The following is a 13,923-nucleotide window of genomic DNA, read 5'->3' as shown; positions in this document are numbered from 1 at the left end:
TTAGACTATAAGCCCTCTGGAAACAGGAAAATGCCTACTGTATCTGAATGTAACACATCCTTAAACACCCCCCCCCCCACACACACACACACACACACTCACACTAATGGTTTATATCTGCTGATATCTATTATATAAGAGAAACATTTTTTTTTCTAGGACTAGGGAGCCCTGAAGGAATAGCAGTTGATCATCTTGGACGTAACATTTTCTGGACTGACTCCCAGCTGGATAGAATTGAAGTGGCCAAGTTGGATGGCAGCCAGCGTCTTGTGTTGTTTGACACTGAACTAGTAAATCCCAGAGGCATTGTAACAGATCCTGTAAAAGGGTATGTTTTCATTGCATTTTTCTTATGTAAAATGTTGAAATGATGGTAGAGATTCGGATGAAGGAATGTAACTATTTCTGACTAAATGTATTGAACATTTTTAAATATACACTCTAATATGAATAACCATATTGGGTCCATCTAGGACAGGGATGGGCAACGAGGGCCGCAATCCAGTCGGGTTTTTAGGATTTCCCCAATGAATATTCATGAGATCCATTTGCATACAATGGAGGCAGTGCATGCAAATAGATCTCATGCATATTCATTGGGGAAATCCTAAAAACTTGACTGGATTGCGGCCCTCGTTGCCCACCCCTGATCTAGGAAATAAAATTAAGAATTAATAGGTTGAAGAACAGGTTTATCCAGGAAAAAAAATTCCAAATGAGAAGGGTCCTGAAAACTATATCTGTTGTTCCCATAGCTCTATTTGCATGCACATTGTATGCTAATAGATCTCATGCATATTCATTGGGGAAATCCTGAAAACCCAACTGGATTGCGGCCCTCAAGGAGGGACTTTGACACTCCTGCACTAGACCATCAGGGCCAGTGATAAGGGGTTGGACCCAGCCTGACCTGGGGAAGGTCAGGATGGGGGGCTTCACATTCTACTACACCACCTGGGCCATTAGTAGTTTGGGAGTTGGGCGGGCTCAGGAAAGGAGCAGGCATGCTTTTTTGTTTTTGACTTAACTTTCCTGTTAGTAAGAAATCCAGAAAGATACCTGTTCACCTTTATAAAATAAACTTCCAGCTCCAGGAGCACACAAATACCGACATATATTTACAGTTTCTCTGAAGAAAATCAGTGGGAAGGTTTGCAGACTATAATTTATGGGTGATCCTTAGCCAGCTTGAACATGCTTCAGTTATTCTGCAAAGAATGGGCAAAACCACAACGTCCTGCTGAGCAAAGTGGTAAACACATCTTAAATAACTCGTGGCTGCTATTTCTACAGAAAGAACTTCCACCACAGATTCAGTCAAGGGGTGTGAAGACTTGTGCAACCAGAGCTTTTTGTTTCATGTTCATAATCACTTTTTTTTTTTTTACTATTTTTTAAAATTGTTTGAAAGTGTAGAGTACTCATTGTAAAGATTAGTGAAACAATCTTGTACTTTAGTGCATTTTGAATTGTATATTTTAGACAGCAGAATGTGAAAAATATATCAGGGTGTGAAAACTTTACAAGGCATGTATATAAATATCTTTTTCTTTTATTTATACATCTGTGTTCCTTTTTGCAGTATACAGGATCAGATTTTTTTTTTCCTTCTTATTTTCCTTCCAGAAAGCTTTATTGGACTGATTGGAACAGAAATGCTCCTAAAATTGAAATGTCAAACCTGGATGGCACAAATAGAAGGATTCTTATTAAAGATGAGCTAGAATTACCAAATGGATTGACCATTGATCCTTATTCCTCAGTGCTATGCTGGGCTGATGCAGGTAAATGAGGATACAGAAAAGACTGAAGGCCACACTTATTAATGTGCTACTATTTTTTTTTTTTTGGGGGGGTGAGGGGTGGTAGGGAGGAGTTCTGCCACAGTTTAATGAAGGTTTATTTATTTTTACATAATATTCACCCTTGTTCTCTACTGACCTGAGAGTTTAACAATGATACTGGCAGGGGTCAAACTGCCAAATAAGGGCATGTGCTCTGTATTTGGCAGCTTGATCTCTAGCAATAATACTGTGAGAGATCGCTGCTGCCTACCTCTAACCCACCAGGGACATTGACAGTAGGTATTGAGGAAGGATCACAGTGCTATTTTGGGAAAGGGGGTGAAGATGCTTCTGTACAAGCAGTAGCCACGTTAACTGCCTGCCAATAGTGTGCGTGGGAGGGAGGGAGGGAGCAAGTATATCCATGGTATCTGCAGCTATGGAAGTAAGTACATATGCTGACTTACTGTGTGCTAATTCCAAGCACTGTTAATACTCAGAACTCACCCATTCTCTAACCCTTTCCCATCCTTTGCTGCAGCAATCAGTTATTGCATTAATCGGCTTGTGGCAGTGGGGTAAGTGGTACCGTGCTTTAGTAAGTAGACTCCCCAAGTTAAAGGAGAGGGAAAGCTAAACACATGATCAGTGCTCTTATCTATGGGAGGATACAAATTAAGACCATTAAGGAGGTAATTTTATGCATACTTTTCCCTTGTGTGGGTAGTAGCAAATTTTCAAAACAAAATTATGAGTATACTTTTGAAAATTACCCCCAGGGAATTTATACAAGTACTATTCCTGGAGGAATTCTGCACAAAAATGATTTAAAATTCAGCAAAATTTTTGAAAATTCAGTGCAGTTTTTAAAAAATTTGCATGCTCCATATTTGTATGTTTAATTATAATTTTATATACCACTTATATTTTGTAAGATCTAAGTGGTTTACAGTAAAATTTACACAATACAACATCAAAATGGAAAGAACATCAAAAAGGAAACACATACTTTACTCACTCCAAGGACACACCATAAACGTATCACTTACAATTGCCCCTGGGTTGGTCACCATACCCCCTACCTAGACAAATGGACCTCAAAAGCCTGTTGGAAGAAAAACATTTTTAATCAAAACACAAATTTCTAAAATTCATTTCTGCCCAAACATCTCTTGGTAGGTCATTCCAGAGCATCAAACCCAGCCAAAAAAACCTCTCCCTTTCCCAGGTTACTCCCCAATGAGTAGTAGAAAAATATGGTACCACCAATGTGTGGTCTTGCAATGATCTAAGACATCTTGCCGGAGTATAAAGAACAGTTAAAAGATTTAAGTACACTGATTTATGTTCATATAGGGATCTATCTGTTAGACAGAATTTTGAATTTCACCCTGTAGGCCCTTGGCAACCAGTATAATATCCCTATGGAGTGAACATAACATAAGAATTGCTGCTGCTGGGTCAAACCAGTGGTCCATCATGCCCAGCAGTCCGCTCACACGGCAGCCCTCTAGTGAAAGTGCCCTAACTGAGACTAGCCCTACCAGTGCACGTTCTTGTTCAGCATGAACTTGTCTAACTTTGACTTGAATCCCTGGAAGGTATGTTCCCCTATGACAGCCTCCTGGAGAGCATTCCAGTTTTCTACCACTCTGTGGGTGAAGAAGAACTTCCTTACGTTTGTATGGAATCTATCCCCTTTCAACTTTAGAGAGTGCCCTCTCGTTCTCCCTACCTTGGAGAGGGTGAACAACCTGTCTTTATCTGCTAAGTCTATTCCTTTCATTATCTTGAATGTTTCGATCATGTCCCCTCTCAATCTCCCCTGTTCGAGGGAGAAGAGGCCCAATTTCTCTAATCTTTCGCTGTACGGCAGCTCCTCCAACCCCTTAACCATCTTGGTCGCTCTTCTCTGGACCCTTTCATGTAGTACCATGTCCTTCTTCATGTACAGCGACCAGTGCTGTATGTAGTACCCCAGATGAGGGTGCATCATGGCCTGGTACAGCGGCATGATAACCTTCTCCGATTTGTTCGTGATCCCCTTCTTTATCATTCCTAGTATTCTGTTCGCCCTTTTCGCCACCGCTGCACATTCTGTGGATGGCTTTATCGACTTGTCGATCAGAACTCCCAAGTGGGCTTTGGGCTTTCATTTATGTCATTTTGGGGGGGTTTACTGTTTTTATTATGTAAACCACTAAATGAGTTTGGTCTTAAAGGCGGTATATCAAGTATAATAAACTGTAACTGTAATGTATAAATTTCCCAATCTGCCCCAGCACCATGATTGCCATGTCCTGCAGTATTTGAAGACGCTTCAGTTGGGTGCCTGACAAGCCCACATATACAACATTTCCATAATCTAATCTTGAGAAAGGCATGCAATAAGGTACGCAGTGTAGATGTGTAATCTGTTATGCAGAATTCCCCAATTATGAAGGCGAGGCTTCCAAGCTGATCTCCCCTATCCTTCAGTTTTCTTCTTGCTCTGGCTGAACACCACCCTCTGAGCAGCTTAGTCCTGAACTAGCTTGAACAGATTTCTTAGGGTTGATTGCCCTCCCCCTGACCTGTGGCAAATTCAATACCCAGTCTATGCTTCCCCCTTCTAGTGTTGACATCCCTTTATTTTCTTTCTCTGTCTACCCCATTCCCTGGCAAGAACCCCAGTATTTTCTGCATTCCTCTCTTTCTCAAACCACCCTCCTGCCGGTGATTTTAAGAGGGCTGTCGGGGGGGGGGGGCCGGCAGGAGGAGTTGGGCACCCTCCTGCCAGCAATCTAAGGAGGCCCATCGGGGGGGGGGGGTTCGGATTCCAAAGCAGCATTTGGATTCCGAGACAAAATTTACTACAAAAAAAGTTAATATTCCAAAACGTTCGAGTTCTGTAGTGTTCAGATTCCGAGGTACCATTGTATTACTCTTTTAAAAAAAAAAACTAAAAAACATTCTATCCCTCCTCTTGCAGTCTTCTGACTGACCACAGTATGCTCTGCAAAAAAAAAAAAGTTCTGGACAGCTGAAGGACCACATATTCTCTCATTAAATTTTCAATGGCTTGCAGCTGGTACATGTAAAAAGGCTTAAGGAAAGCACAAGAATGTGACAAAAAAGGAATTGATAACTTTTTTTTCAAAAGTTAACATGCTTTCTTGATTGCATCATTGTATATAATTATTGCTTTTCATATTTAAACAAAAATTCCATTTTAATAAACTTACAAAGACAAAACTGTTATATGCAGGGACCAAGAATCTGGAATGTATGAACCCTAGTCAACCCAGTCGACGAAAGATCCTTGAAGGTATCCAGTATCCTTTTGGTGTTGCCAGTTATGGGAAGAATTTGTACTACACAGACTGGAGGAGGTATGTTATCTGCTTTAGAGCTTATTTGGCTGCATTTTAATATATTCTGTTTGCAGGGGTTGACAGTTTTACATCTGTCCTGTTATCTGTAGTAGGGAAAAGAAATTTATTGGAAAGAATGCATGTCGTCAGAAGGGACATGGCAGAGGGCCCATGACAGCATATGCACTCTGTTCTAAAGTAATTTATTGATTTCTTCTGGCTTTGTGTATACAACATTAAAGTTGGGGAAGGGGTAAAACACGGACCTTATGGACCTCGCGGATCTAAAACTGCACGTCCTTTAAAATCTGAGGTCTATGCCACTTGTAGATTCTGGCTCTGACAGACCTCTATGACATTTTAGCTCTGACGGATCCTAATGCTTTTCCCTCCCTATGCTGAGACTAGCGGCAAAACTTTTGCAGAGCCGGGGGCATGAGCTACAGTGAAAGCGGTGGAATAAGGGTCTGGGTAAAATAAGCTAAAAGGCGGGCTTGTCAATGCACGGACCTCAGATTTTTAAGGACATGCGGTTTTAGATCCGCGAGGTCCATAAGGTCTGTAAGGTCCGCGTTTTACCCCTTCCGTTAAAGTTGTTTTCTTTGTGGAATCTCATTTGACAGATGTCTTAAAACCAGAGCAGTGAATGCTGGAATAAGTGTAAGCGGCACAATATTCATAGGAGGTTATGGGGCTTATTTTCAAAAAAAGAAAAACATCCCCAAAAAATGGCATAAAGGGGTAGATAAGACCATTTTCTCACCAAACCCATTTCTATAATGGTTGTTTGCAGTGCATCTAAATCTCAAGAGGGTGTGATAGAAGCATGGTTTGGGCCGGCTTATGATTTGGACATTTTTCTGCAGTAGTTGAACATTTTTATAAATTTCCAGGAAACAATTTGGACATTTGGGGGCTGGTTCTATTTTAACAATGAATAAGTTCCAAAAAGGTGCTCAAACTGTCCAGATGTCCACTGGAGGCATGAAGGTATGACCCCCTACCCCCTCTCCAAAGATGACCAGTGGAGTACCGCAGGGCTCAGTCTTGGGCCTGCTCCTTTTCAACATATTCATAGGGGACCTAACTCAGGGGCTTCAAGGTAAGATAACGCTATTCGCTGACGACGCCAATTCACCCGATAGTATGACACAGGACCTACATTTGTTGGAGCTTTGGTCCTCGACCTGGCAGCTGGGCTTCAACGCTAAGAAATGCAAGATCATGCACCTCAGCAGCAGAAATCAGTGCAGAACTTACACCTTGAATGGTGAGACCTTAGCTAGAACTTCAACAGAACGAAACTTGGGAGTGATCATCAGCGCAGACATGAAAACTGCTGATCATGTGGAGAAGGCTTCATCTAAGACAAGACAGTTGTTAGGTTGCATCCGCAGGAGTTTCGTCAGCCGGAAGCCTGAAGTCATAATGCCATTATACAGAACCATGGTGAGATCTCATTTGGAATACTGTGTGCAATTCTGGAGGCCACACTACCGAAAAGATGTGCTGAGAGTAGAGTTGGTGCAACGGATTGCCACCAGGATGGTCTCGGGGCTCAAGGATCTATCGTACGAGGAAAGGCTGAAAGATTTGCAGCTGTACTCACTCAAGGAACGTAGGAAGAGAGGAGATATGATCGAGACATTTAAGTATATTACTGGCCGTATCGAGATGGAAGAAGAGATTCTCTTTCTCAAAGGACCCTCAGCCACAAGAGGGCATCCGCTCAAACTCAGGGGCGGGAAATTTCATGGCGACACCAGGAAATATTTCTTCACTGAGAGAGTGGTTGATCTTTGGAACGAGCTCCCGGTGCAGGTGATCGAGGCAAACAGCGTGCAAGAATTTAAGAGCAAATGGGATGCCCATGTGGGATCCCTTAGAGGGTTAAGCCAAGGAAACCTGTCACCAAGAGTGGGATCCCTAGGATAGTAGACTTGGGGGTGGGTCAGTAGAGTGGGCTGACCTGATGGGCTATGGCCCTTATCTGTTTCTATATGAATGAAACAGTACGTACCGGCCTGTGTAATAGCTTCAGATGTTATGGCCAGTCCTATTAGAGCAGTAAGCAGGTTCCTGGAGTAGCCTAGTGGGCAGTGTAGTCAACCAAAGAGATGGTGACTTAAGGCCCATATCCCACGCTAACTACTACACTTATGGTGGAATATATGAACCTTCCAAAACACACTGTACCTACATATGGGTGACACGACACCTATAGGAAGTGGCATAGCAAGGGTGAGTGGCGCTCGGGACGGTGGTGCCCCTCCCCACCCTCTTCTCTAACTCCCCCCCCCCCGCTTTGCGCGAACGCCCCTTCCCTTCCCCCGTACCTCTTTAATTTTCCTGGTGCGAGCAGCATCACAAACTTGCTGGCCACATTAGTGTTGGCATCACTTCCTAGGCATGGGACCCAGAAATGATGTAAGAGAGAGAGCCAACGCTGGCGCATACAGCAGGTTGGAGTTGCTGCTCGTGCCAGAAAAAAGCTAGTTGGGGGGGGGGGGGTGGCGTGAAGGCATGAAGTGGGGGTGGGGGAGAAGTGGGAAGGAGAGGGAGAGAAGAGGACGGGTGCTGGTGCTTCCACTAATATTTGTGCCTACTGTAACTTAATTGATAAAACAGGCTTAATTGGTACTGATATTGGCACTTAACACTTTAGAAAAGATCTTAATTGAAAGTTAGGTGCCTAACTTGAAAAACTCAATTCCTTACAAAGTAGGCACCTAGTCCAAAGTGCCTACACTAAAAGTGGGCGTGGTTAGGGGGCAGATCATGGGTGTGTGTTTGAGTTAGACACCTCTTTGTAAATCAGTTGCTGTTAGGCTCTGATATCGGTACCTAACTTTAGGCATAGAAAACCGTGACCTAAATTGGGGATGCCTAAATATTAGGACGCTGAGCATAATTTTATAATGGGCGCTTAAATGTTATAGAGTCAGTGCTGATATTGGTGCCTAATTTTAGGCAGACCTTATAGAATCAGGGCCAAAGTGCTGAAGCACACGTGTATAATATTCTGTAATAGCTCTTTGTCCCACCTACACTTATCCAAACTCTGCCCTTGTGTATGCCCATCTTCCTATTATGCACTATTGCGTTTAGGCACCCTTTTATAAAATAATGCATAGCCAGAAATTGGGATGTAGCACGTAAGGGGGGGGGGGGGGAGGGGGCAGGGGAGCAGTCTATAAATGGTACTCAAAAATGGTCGCTGGAAAAGATTAGCAGTAAGTACTCCTCTATAGAGGGCACGGACATTTTATAGGAAACTGCTTAGTTCTAATTCCTGCGCTCAGTTCTGGGCACCAGACTTACACCTGCTCAAACCTAATATAAATCCCTGTGGCCAAATTAGGTGCAGAGACCCATTTTACTGTAATACTGCACGCAATGTTTTGGAATGCCTGACCCACCCATATACCTCCCGTGGCTACAGCCCCTCCCCCCTTTTAGGTTGCACACTATGGGACTTAGGCATTATAGACTAGCACATAGATGTGTGCACAGATCCTGACTGGTGCCAGTGGTTAGCATCCAGTTACTAACGATTAACTGCTCATTTGCCAATTAAGTTATCTTGGAAGTGCACCCTTATCTGGGTGCTGTCTATAGAATTTGAGGGATCATGAACATATGCTATTATTTTAATCATTTACATGTGTACACGGTTCATAAATCTTAGGGGGTAATTTTATAAAGAAGGCACTATGGCCCTGAATCTATAAAAGACATCTAAAATTAGGTGCCTACATCAGTGCGCTAAGCTGATCTAAGTGCCTAACTTAATTTTTATTAGCCTTATCAGTGCTGATCTAAGTGCCTAACTTAATTTTTATTAGCCTTATCAGTGCTGATCATTGAAAAGTGCCATTAAAAATGATTTAAAAATTAATTAGCTAGTAGGTGCCCAGCTCGGTAGGTGCCCACCAGTTTGAGGTAGGCGTCTACCTCTAGGCACCCACCAGAAAGTAGGCATGGTTAAGGGCGGATTCTGGGTGGATTTGGGGCATGGTTTGACTTAGGCACACTCATTTGTGCCAAGAAAACCCTGGCCTAAATGGTAGTCTGTCGAAGGTCCCAATGCCTATTGACACCTAAGACTGTTTAGGTGTGATTTCTATAAACAGTGTCTACTGGATGATTGACAATCGTGCTAAACAGTGTCTACTGGATGATTGACAATCGTGCTTAACAGTGCCTACGACATTAATAGATTTGGGGTCTATATATATATTCTGCACTGCTACCTGTGCAAATAGCAGCATTGAATATTCATTATCCTAAGCCCCAGCATTCAAATGAATGCATCAATATGCCTGCTCTGGATTGACCCCAGAGGGCTTAATTGTAATAAGTGTGCAGGTAGAAGGCAAATTTTACAAGGTAATTGGCAGTTTCTCTGGGTAAAATAACTTGGCAGAGATTTGCATACAATAAATGAAGATTCAGAGGGAAAAACAAGGCCACAATTTTCAAAAATTTAATTAATGCTGCTTCATTGTAATGTTCATCCAGTACTGTCATTAGTAGGAAGCACATCAAAAATGATATCAAGCAGCCTTTAAAAATAGCCTCTTAACATTCATAACAGAGTCTTTGGAGTAATTTTTCTCAGAATTCCATTTTTTTGGACATTGATCGTTCTTCCCTCTTACTGTTCAAATGTAAACCACTTTGATTGTACCACTGAAAGGCAGTCTATCAAATTCATGACCCTCTATTAATTTTTTAAAAAATTCAGTTAGAAATGATTGAGTGACACATTGTAAAGTATAATTCCTGCTCTGCTCATTATGGAAGTTCTAATGCTATTTTTGGAAACGTGAATTGTAAAAGATTAGTATGACCTAGCAATATAAAATTACTGTAAATGTATTCTTTCCCATGTACATTTCTCACTTTTTGTATGCTGCAGAGATGCTGTTGTAGCTGTAGATCGCACAGTTTCAAAAGAAAATGATGACTTCCAGCCTCACAAACGGTCGCGGCTTTATGGAATAGCCACAGCGTATGCCCAGTGTCCTCCAGGTAGTATAGAAAACCTTACATTCTTTTTCATCTAATGATGGATCAATGAGCACTGAGAAACATGGCACCCTAACTATATATTTGATAATAGATTCTTTAGTTTTTTTCTGTCCAGATTGATGGGATGGGCAACAAATCCTATGTTCCCCTTGCTCACTACACAGCATATATCCCCATCACATGCCACACATCCCTCACACCTCCCTTCACCCTCTATATACATATCAAATATATTCCCTCATCACCCCTCCCCCATTCATTCTCTCTCTCTCTCTCTCTCTCTCTCTCCCCCCCCTCTCTCTCTCTCCCCCACTTCCCCTCTCTCTCTCCCCCAAGACACACAGATTTAGGGGCCCTTTTACTCAAGTGTAATTCAGGCTAAAATGATTAGCATGGTCTAAGTACCATGGCCTTAGTTATAAAAACAGGACATGCAGCATTTAGTGTGTGCTAATGTCCGTCAGTGTGTTCTAATCTTTAGTAAAAGGACCCCTTAGTTATTTGTTTGGATTGAGCTCGCATATTTTTCTGTAGTAGCTCAAGGTGAGTTATATTCAGATATATTAGGAATTTCCCTGGACCCAAAGGGCTTATAGTCTGTTTGTATCTGAAGCAATGGAGGATTAAGTGACTTGCCCAAGATGTGTGCACTTTGATGCACACTTACACCCCCCTTCCCCTTTACTAACACCCTTTCCCCCAGACACATGCATACCTCCAGAAACAAAGGTATACACACTCACACACACCATGCCTCTAGATATAGTCACAAATTCCACCTCTACACAAATGCATACTCCTCTACCTCCCACACACTGACAATTCCTGTGTAATTAGACTTGATCACAGATAGTTCTTGCAGAGCCAGAAAGAGGATCTTAGGCATATTAAAAGAGAATTCCAATTTATGAAAATAAACCTGTTTAGCTTCTCTAATCACGTCCCTAAAGAAAGGTTCTATGTCCTAAATCTCAGTCTATACACTTCTGCATGGGTTTTATGGCACTTCCTCTATGCTACTTAAGCAGTCTGGAGCAGATTCTATAAACGGTGCCTAACTGCGCACCACTCTGCGCAGTTGTCAATCGACCACTAGGCGGCCTTTATAGAATCATTCCTAGCAATTCCTAGGCATCACTAGGAGTCCTTGTGGTAGGTGCCAGTATATTAGGCCAGAGTTTTCCTGGCCAACTTTACCAGCATCTAACTACAACGTCTAGTGATACCTAAGTCAACCTCACCTATTCTCTGTCCCTAACCATGCCTACTTTTCTAGTAGGCAGTAGAGGACGCCTTGACTTAGGTATTGCTAAGTGCCATGAAGATATCCACACACAACCTTATCAGTAAAAAAAATAAATAAATAAATTTGTAATCATTTTTTAATGGTGTAGTCAATTACCACACCATTTGACCAATTGAAAACCAATTAAGTTGTGTATGAATTTTCATTAGATGTTGCTTAGCATCCACGATTAGGGTGCCTAACAGTGCCTAGCATGGGTGCTATTTATAGAATCAGCCCCTTTGAGCCCTGAATGATACTATGGACTCAAATAACATTCTATCCTCTACCATCTCAAATAAACCTCCCATAGAAACACGATGGCAGATAAAAGCCAAATAGCCCATCCAGTCTTCCCAGCATTCCACTGTCAAACCTATAGTGATGAGTGAAGCAAAGAAAGTGAAGTTACTTATCTGTAGCATGTATTATTCAAAGACAGCAGGATGCTTTTTCCGACTGATGGGCGATAACATCCAGTGGAGCCCAGTATGGGAATCACTGTCCCATAACTTTTTTTACAGGCCTTTGAGAGTGGTGCACTATGCATTTCAGCACCTTTCCACCCACCATCATTGTACAGGACCCGGTCAGTCTAATACTGTAGCTTAGAGAATGCAACTCCAATGGAAGATGGGTGGGGCATTCAGAATAAGCATCCTGCTGTCCTCAGAGAGCATCTGCTACAGATGAGTAACTTTGTTTTCTCCAAAAGGATGCAATTCTGACTGATGGGCGTCCTTAACTATCAGGCTGTCCAAAACAAAAGGGGAAAAGGAGGTCTGCAACAGGCAAAGCCTAGCTAAACAGATGAGAAAATTAATTGTTATGGGGGGGGGGTGGACTTTCTGCAACAGAAATAAGAGCCCAGGGATTGAAGTTGGCTTCTAGACCTGAAATAAATTTTGAAGGACTATCTGACCAAACTGGCTGTCATGTTGGGAATCTCATTCCACACAGTATGTGTAAACCAATGTCTATATTGCAGTTTTACAAAAGCCCTTTATAGAGGCTGATCTTCAGTGGGCTACTGATGTAGCCAGGGTTCTAACAATGCAATCTGCAAGCCAGTTTGAAAGTATGCATTTACTGATGGTAACATCCATCCTGTTCAGGGTCAAAAGGAACAAAAAGCTGGGTGGATAGTCTTTGGGCTTTAGTCCATTCCAAATAGAAGGCCAAGGCTCTCTTGTGACCCAGTGTGTGCAGTGTATAAATCTTGATGGGTATGTAGCTTTGGGAAAATTGTTGGTAGAACAATTGATTGATTAAGATGGAACTCAGACAGCTCCTTAGGAGGGAACTTGAGATGCATGCACAAGATAAAATTTTGTGTAAGGTAGATCAGCTACTAGGGCCTGGATATCCTCACTGACTCTGTATGTTGAAGTGACCACCACCAAAAACAAGACCTTCCAGGTCAGGTAATTTAGGTGACGGTTATCAAGAGGCTCAAAAGGAGCTTTCAACATAGTTCCCCGTTCCTGCTTGAATTTCAGGACAGTTTTGACTATTAGAGGCATTGGAAGATATGCATGCAGAAGATCCCTTCCCCAATTGAGGAGAAAGGCATCCAAGGCTAGTCTTCCGTGTTAATCTCAGTCTGCAGTAGAAATGTGAGACTTTGTTGTTTAAATGAGTGCCTGAGAGATCTGCCCCATTCATGGAAAATCTTACAGGCAATCCTCATGTTCAGGGACCACTCATGTGACTGCATGATCTGGTTCAATCTGTCTGCCAGTTGTTTCTCCCTATTATATCAGTGGCTCTGAGAATCATTCCCTGGGATTACCACATTCTGACCACTTTCTTATAGAGGAGGTACAAAAAGGTACCTCTATGCTTCTTGACATAGTACATAATCACTTCATTGTCTGTATGGACTAAGATACTTTGGTTTACTAGCTGATCTCTGAAAACCTTAGCTCTAGGAGATTGATTTGATAGAGCTTCACATTAGGATTTTTATATACCGCCTATCAAGGTTATCTAAGCGGTTTTTTACAATCAGGTACTCAAGCATTTTCCCTCTCTGTCCCGGTGGGCTCACAATCTATCTAATGTACCTGGGGCTATGGAGGATTAAGTGACTTGCCCAGGGTCACAAGGAGCAGCGCGGGGTTTGAACCCACAACCCCAGGGTGCTGAGGCTGTAGATCCAACCACTGCGACACACAGTCCTATCCTGGGTGTGGAGTGTGGAGGTCATCTGAATGAGCTTCCCACCCTAGGATGGATGTGTTTGTTTTGAAAGCCTTCCGCGAGTCCCTTGACCAAGTTGTTGCAGGTTAGCCACCAAGACAGATTTTTTTTGAGTGAGATTGTGACATTGATGACATCCTTAAGGTTCCTCTTGCCTGAGGCGAATGGGAAGATAGACATGATTATTCCTTTCATTTTAGGAAAGAATTAAGAAGTTAGAGCTCTTAAGCTTGGAAAAGAAATAGCTGTGATTGAGGCCTAA

General features: G+C 42.4%; 1 protein-coding gene across 1 annotated transcript in view; it reads left to right on the top strand.

Moving 5' to 3' along the window:
* NID1 (nidogen 1) overlaps nt 1-13,923 on the top strand; it is a 165,637-nt gene that overhangs the window by 148,167 nt on the left and 3,547 nt on the right. Inside the window, exons 16-19 of the mRNA XM_033938047.1 lie at nt 160-331; nt 1,630-1,787; nt 5,035-5,158; nt 10,062-10,174. Coding sequence (XP_033793938.1) covers nt 160-331; nt 1,630-1,787; nt 5,035-5,158; nt 10,062-10,174 — 567 coding nt within the window. The remainder of the gene's footprint in view (nt 1-159; nt 332-1,629; nt 1,788-5,034; nt 5,159-10,061; nt 10,175-13,923) is intronic.

Source organism: Geotrypetes seraphini, chromosome 3 (genome assembly GCF_902459505.1).
Source record: "Geotrypetes seraphini chromosome 3, aGeoSer1.1, whole genome shotgun sequence".
NCBI classification, from domain to species: domain Eukaryota; kingdom Metazoa; phylum Chordata; class Amphibia; order Gymnophiona; family Dermophiidae; genus Geotrypetes; species Geotrypetes seraphini.
Note: the sequence above shows the minus strand (reverse complement) of the source record. Positions and strands in the feature narration are given on the sequence as shown.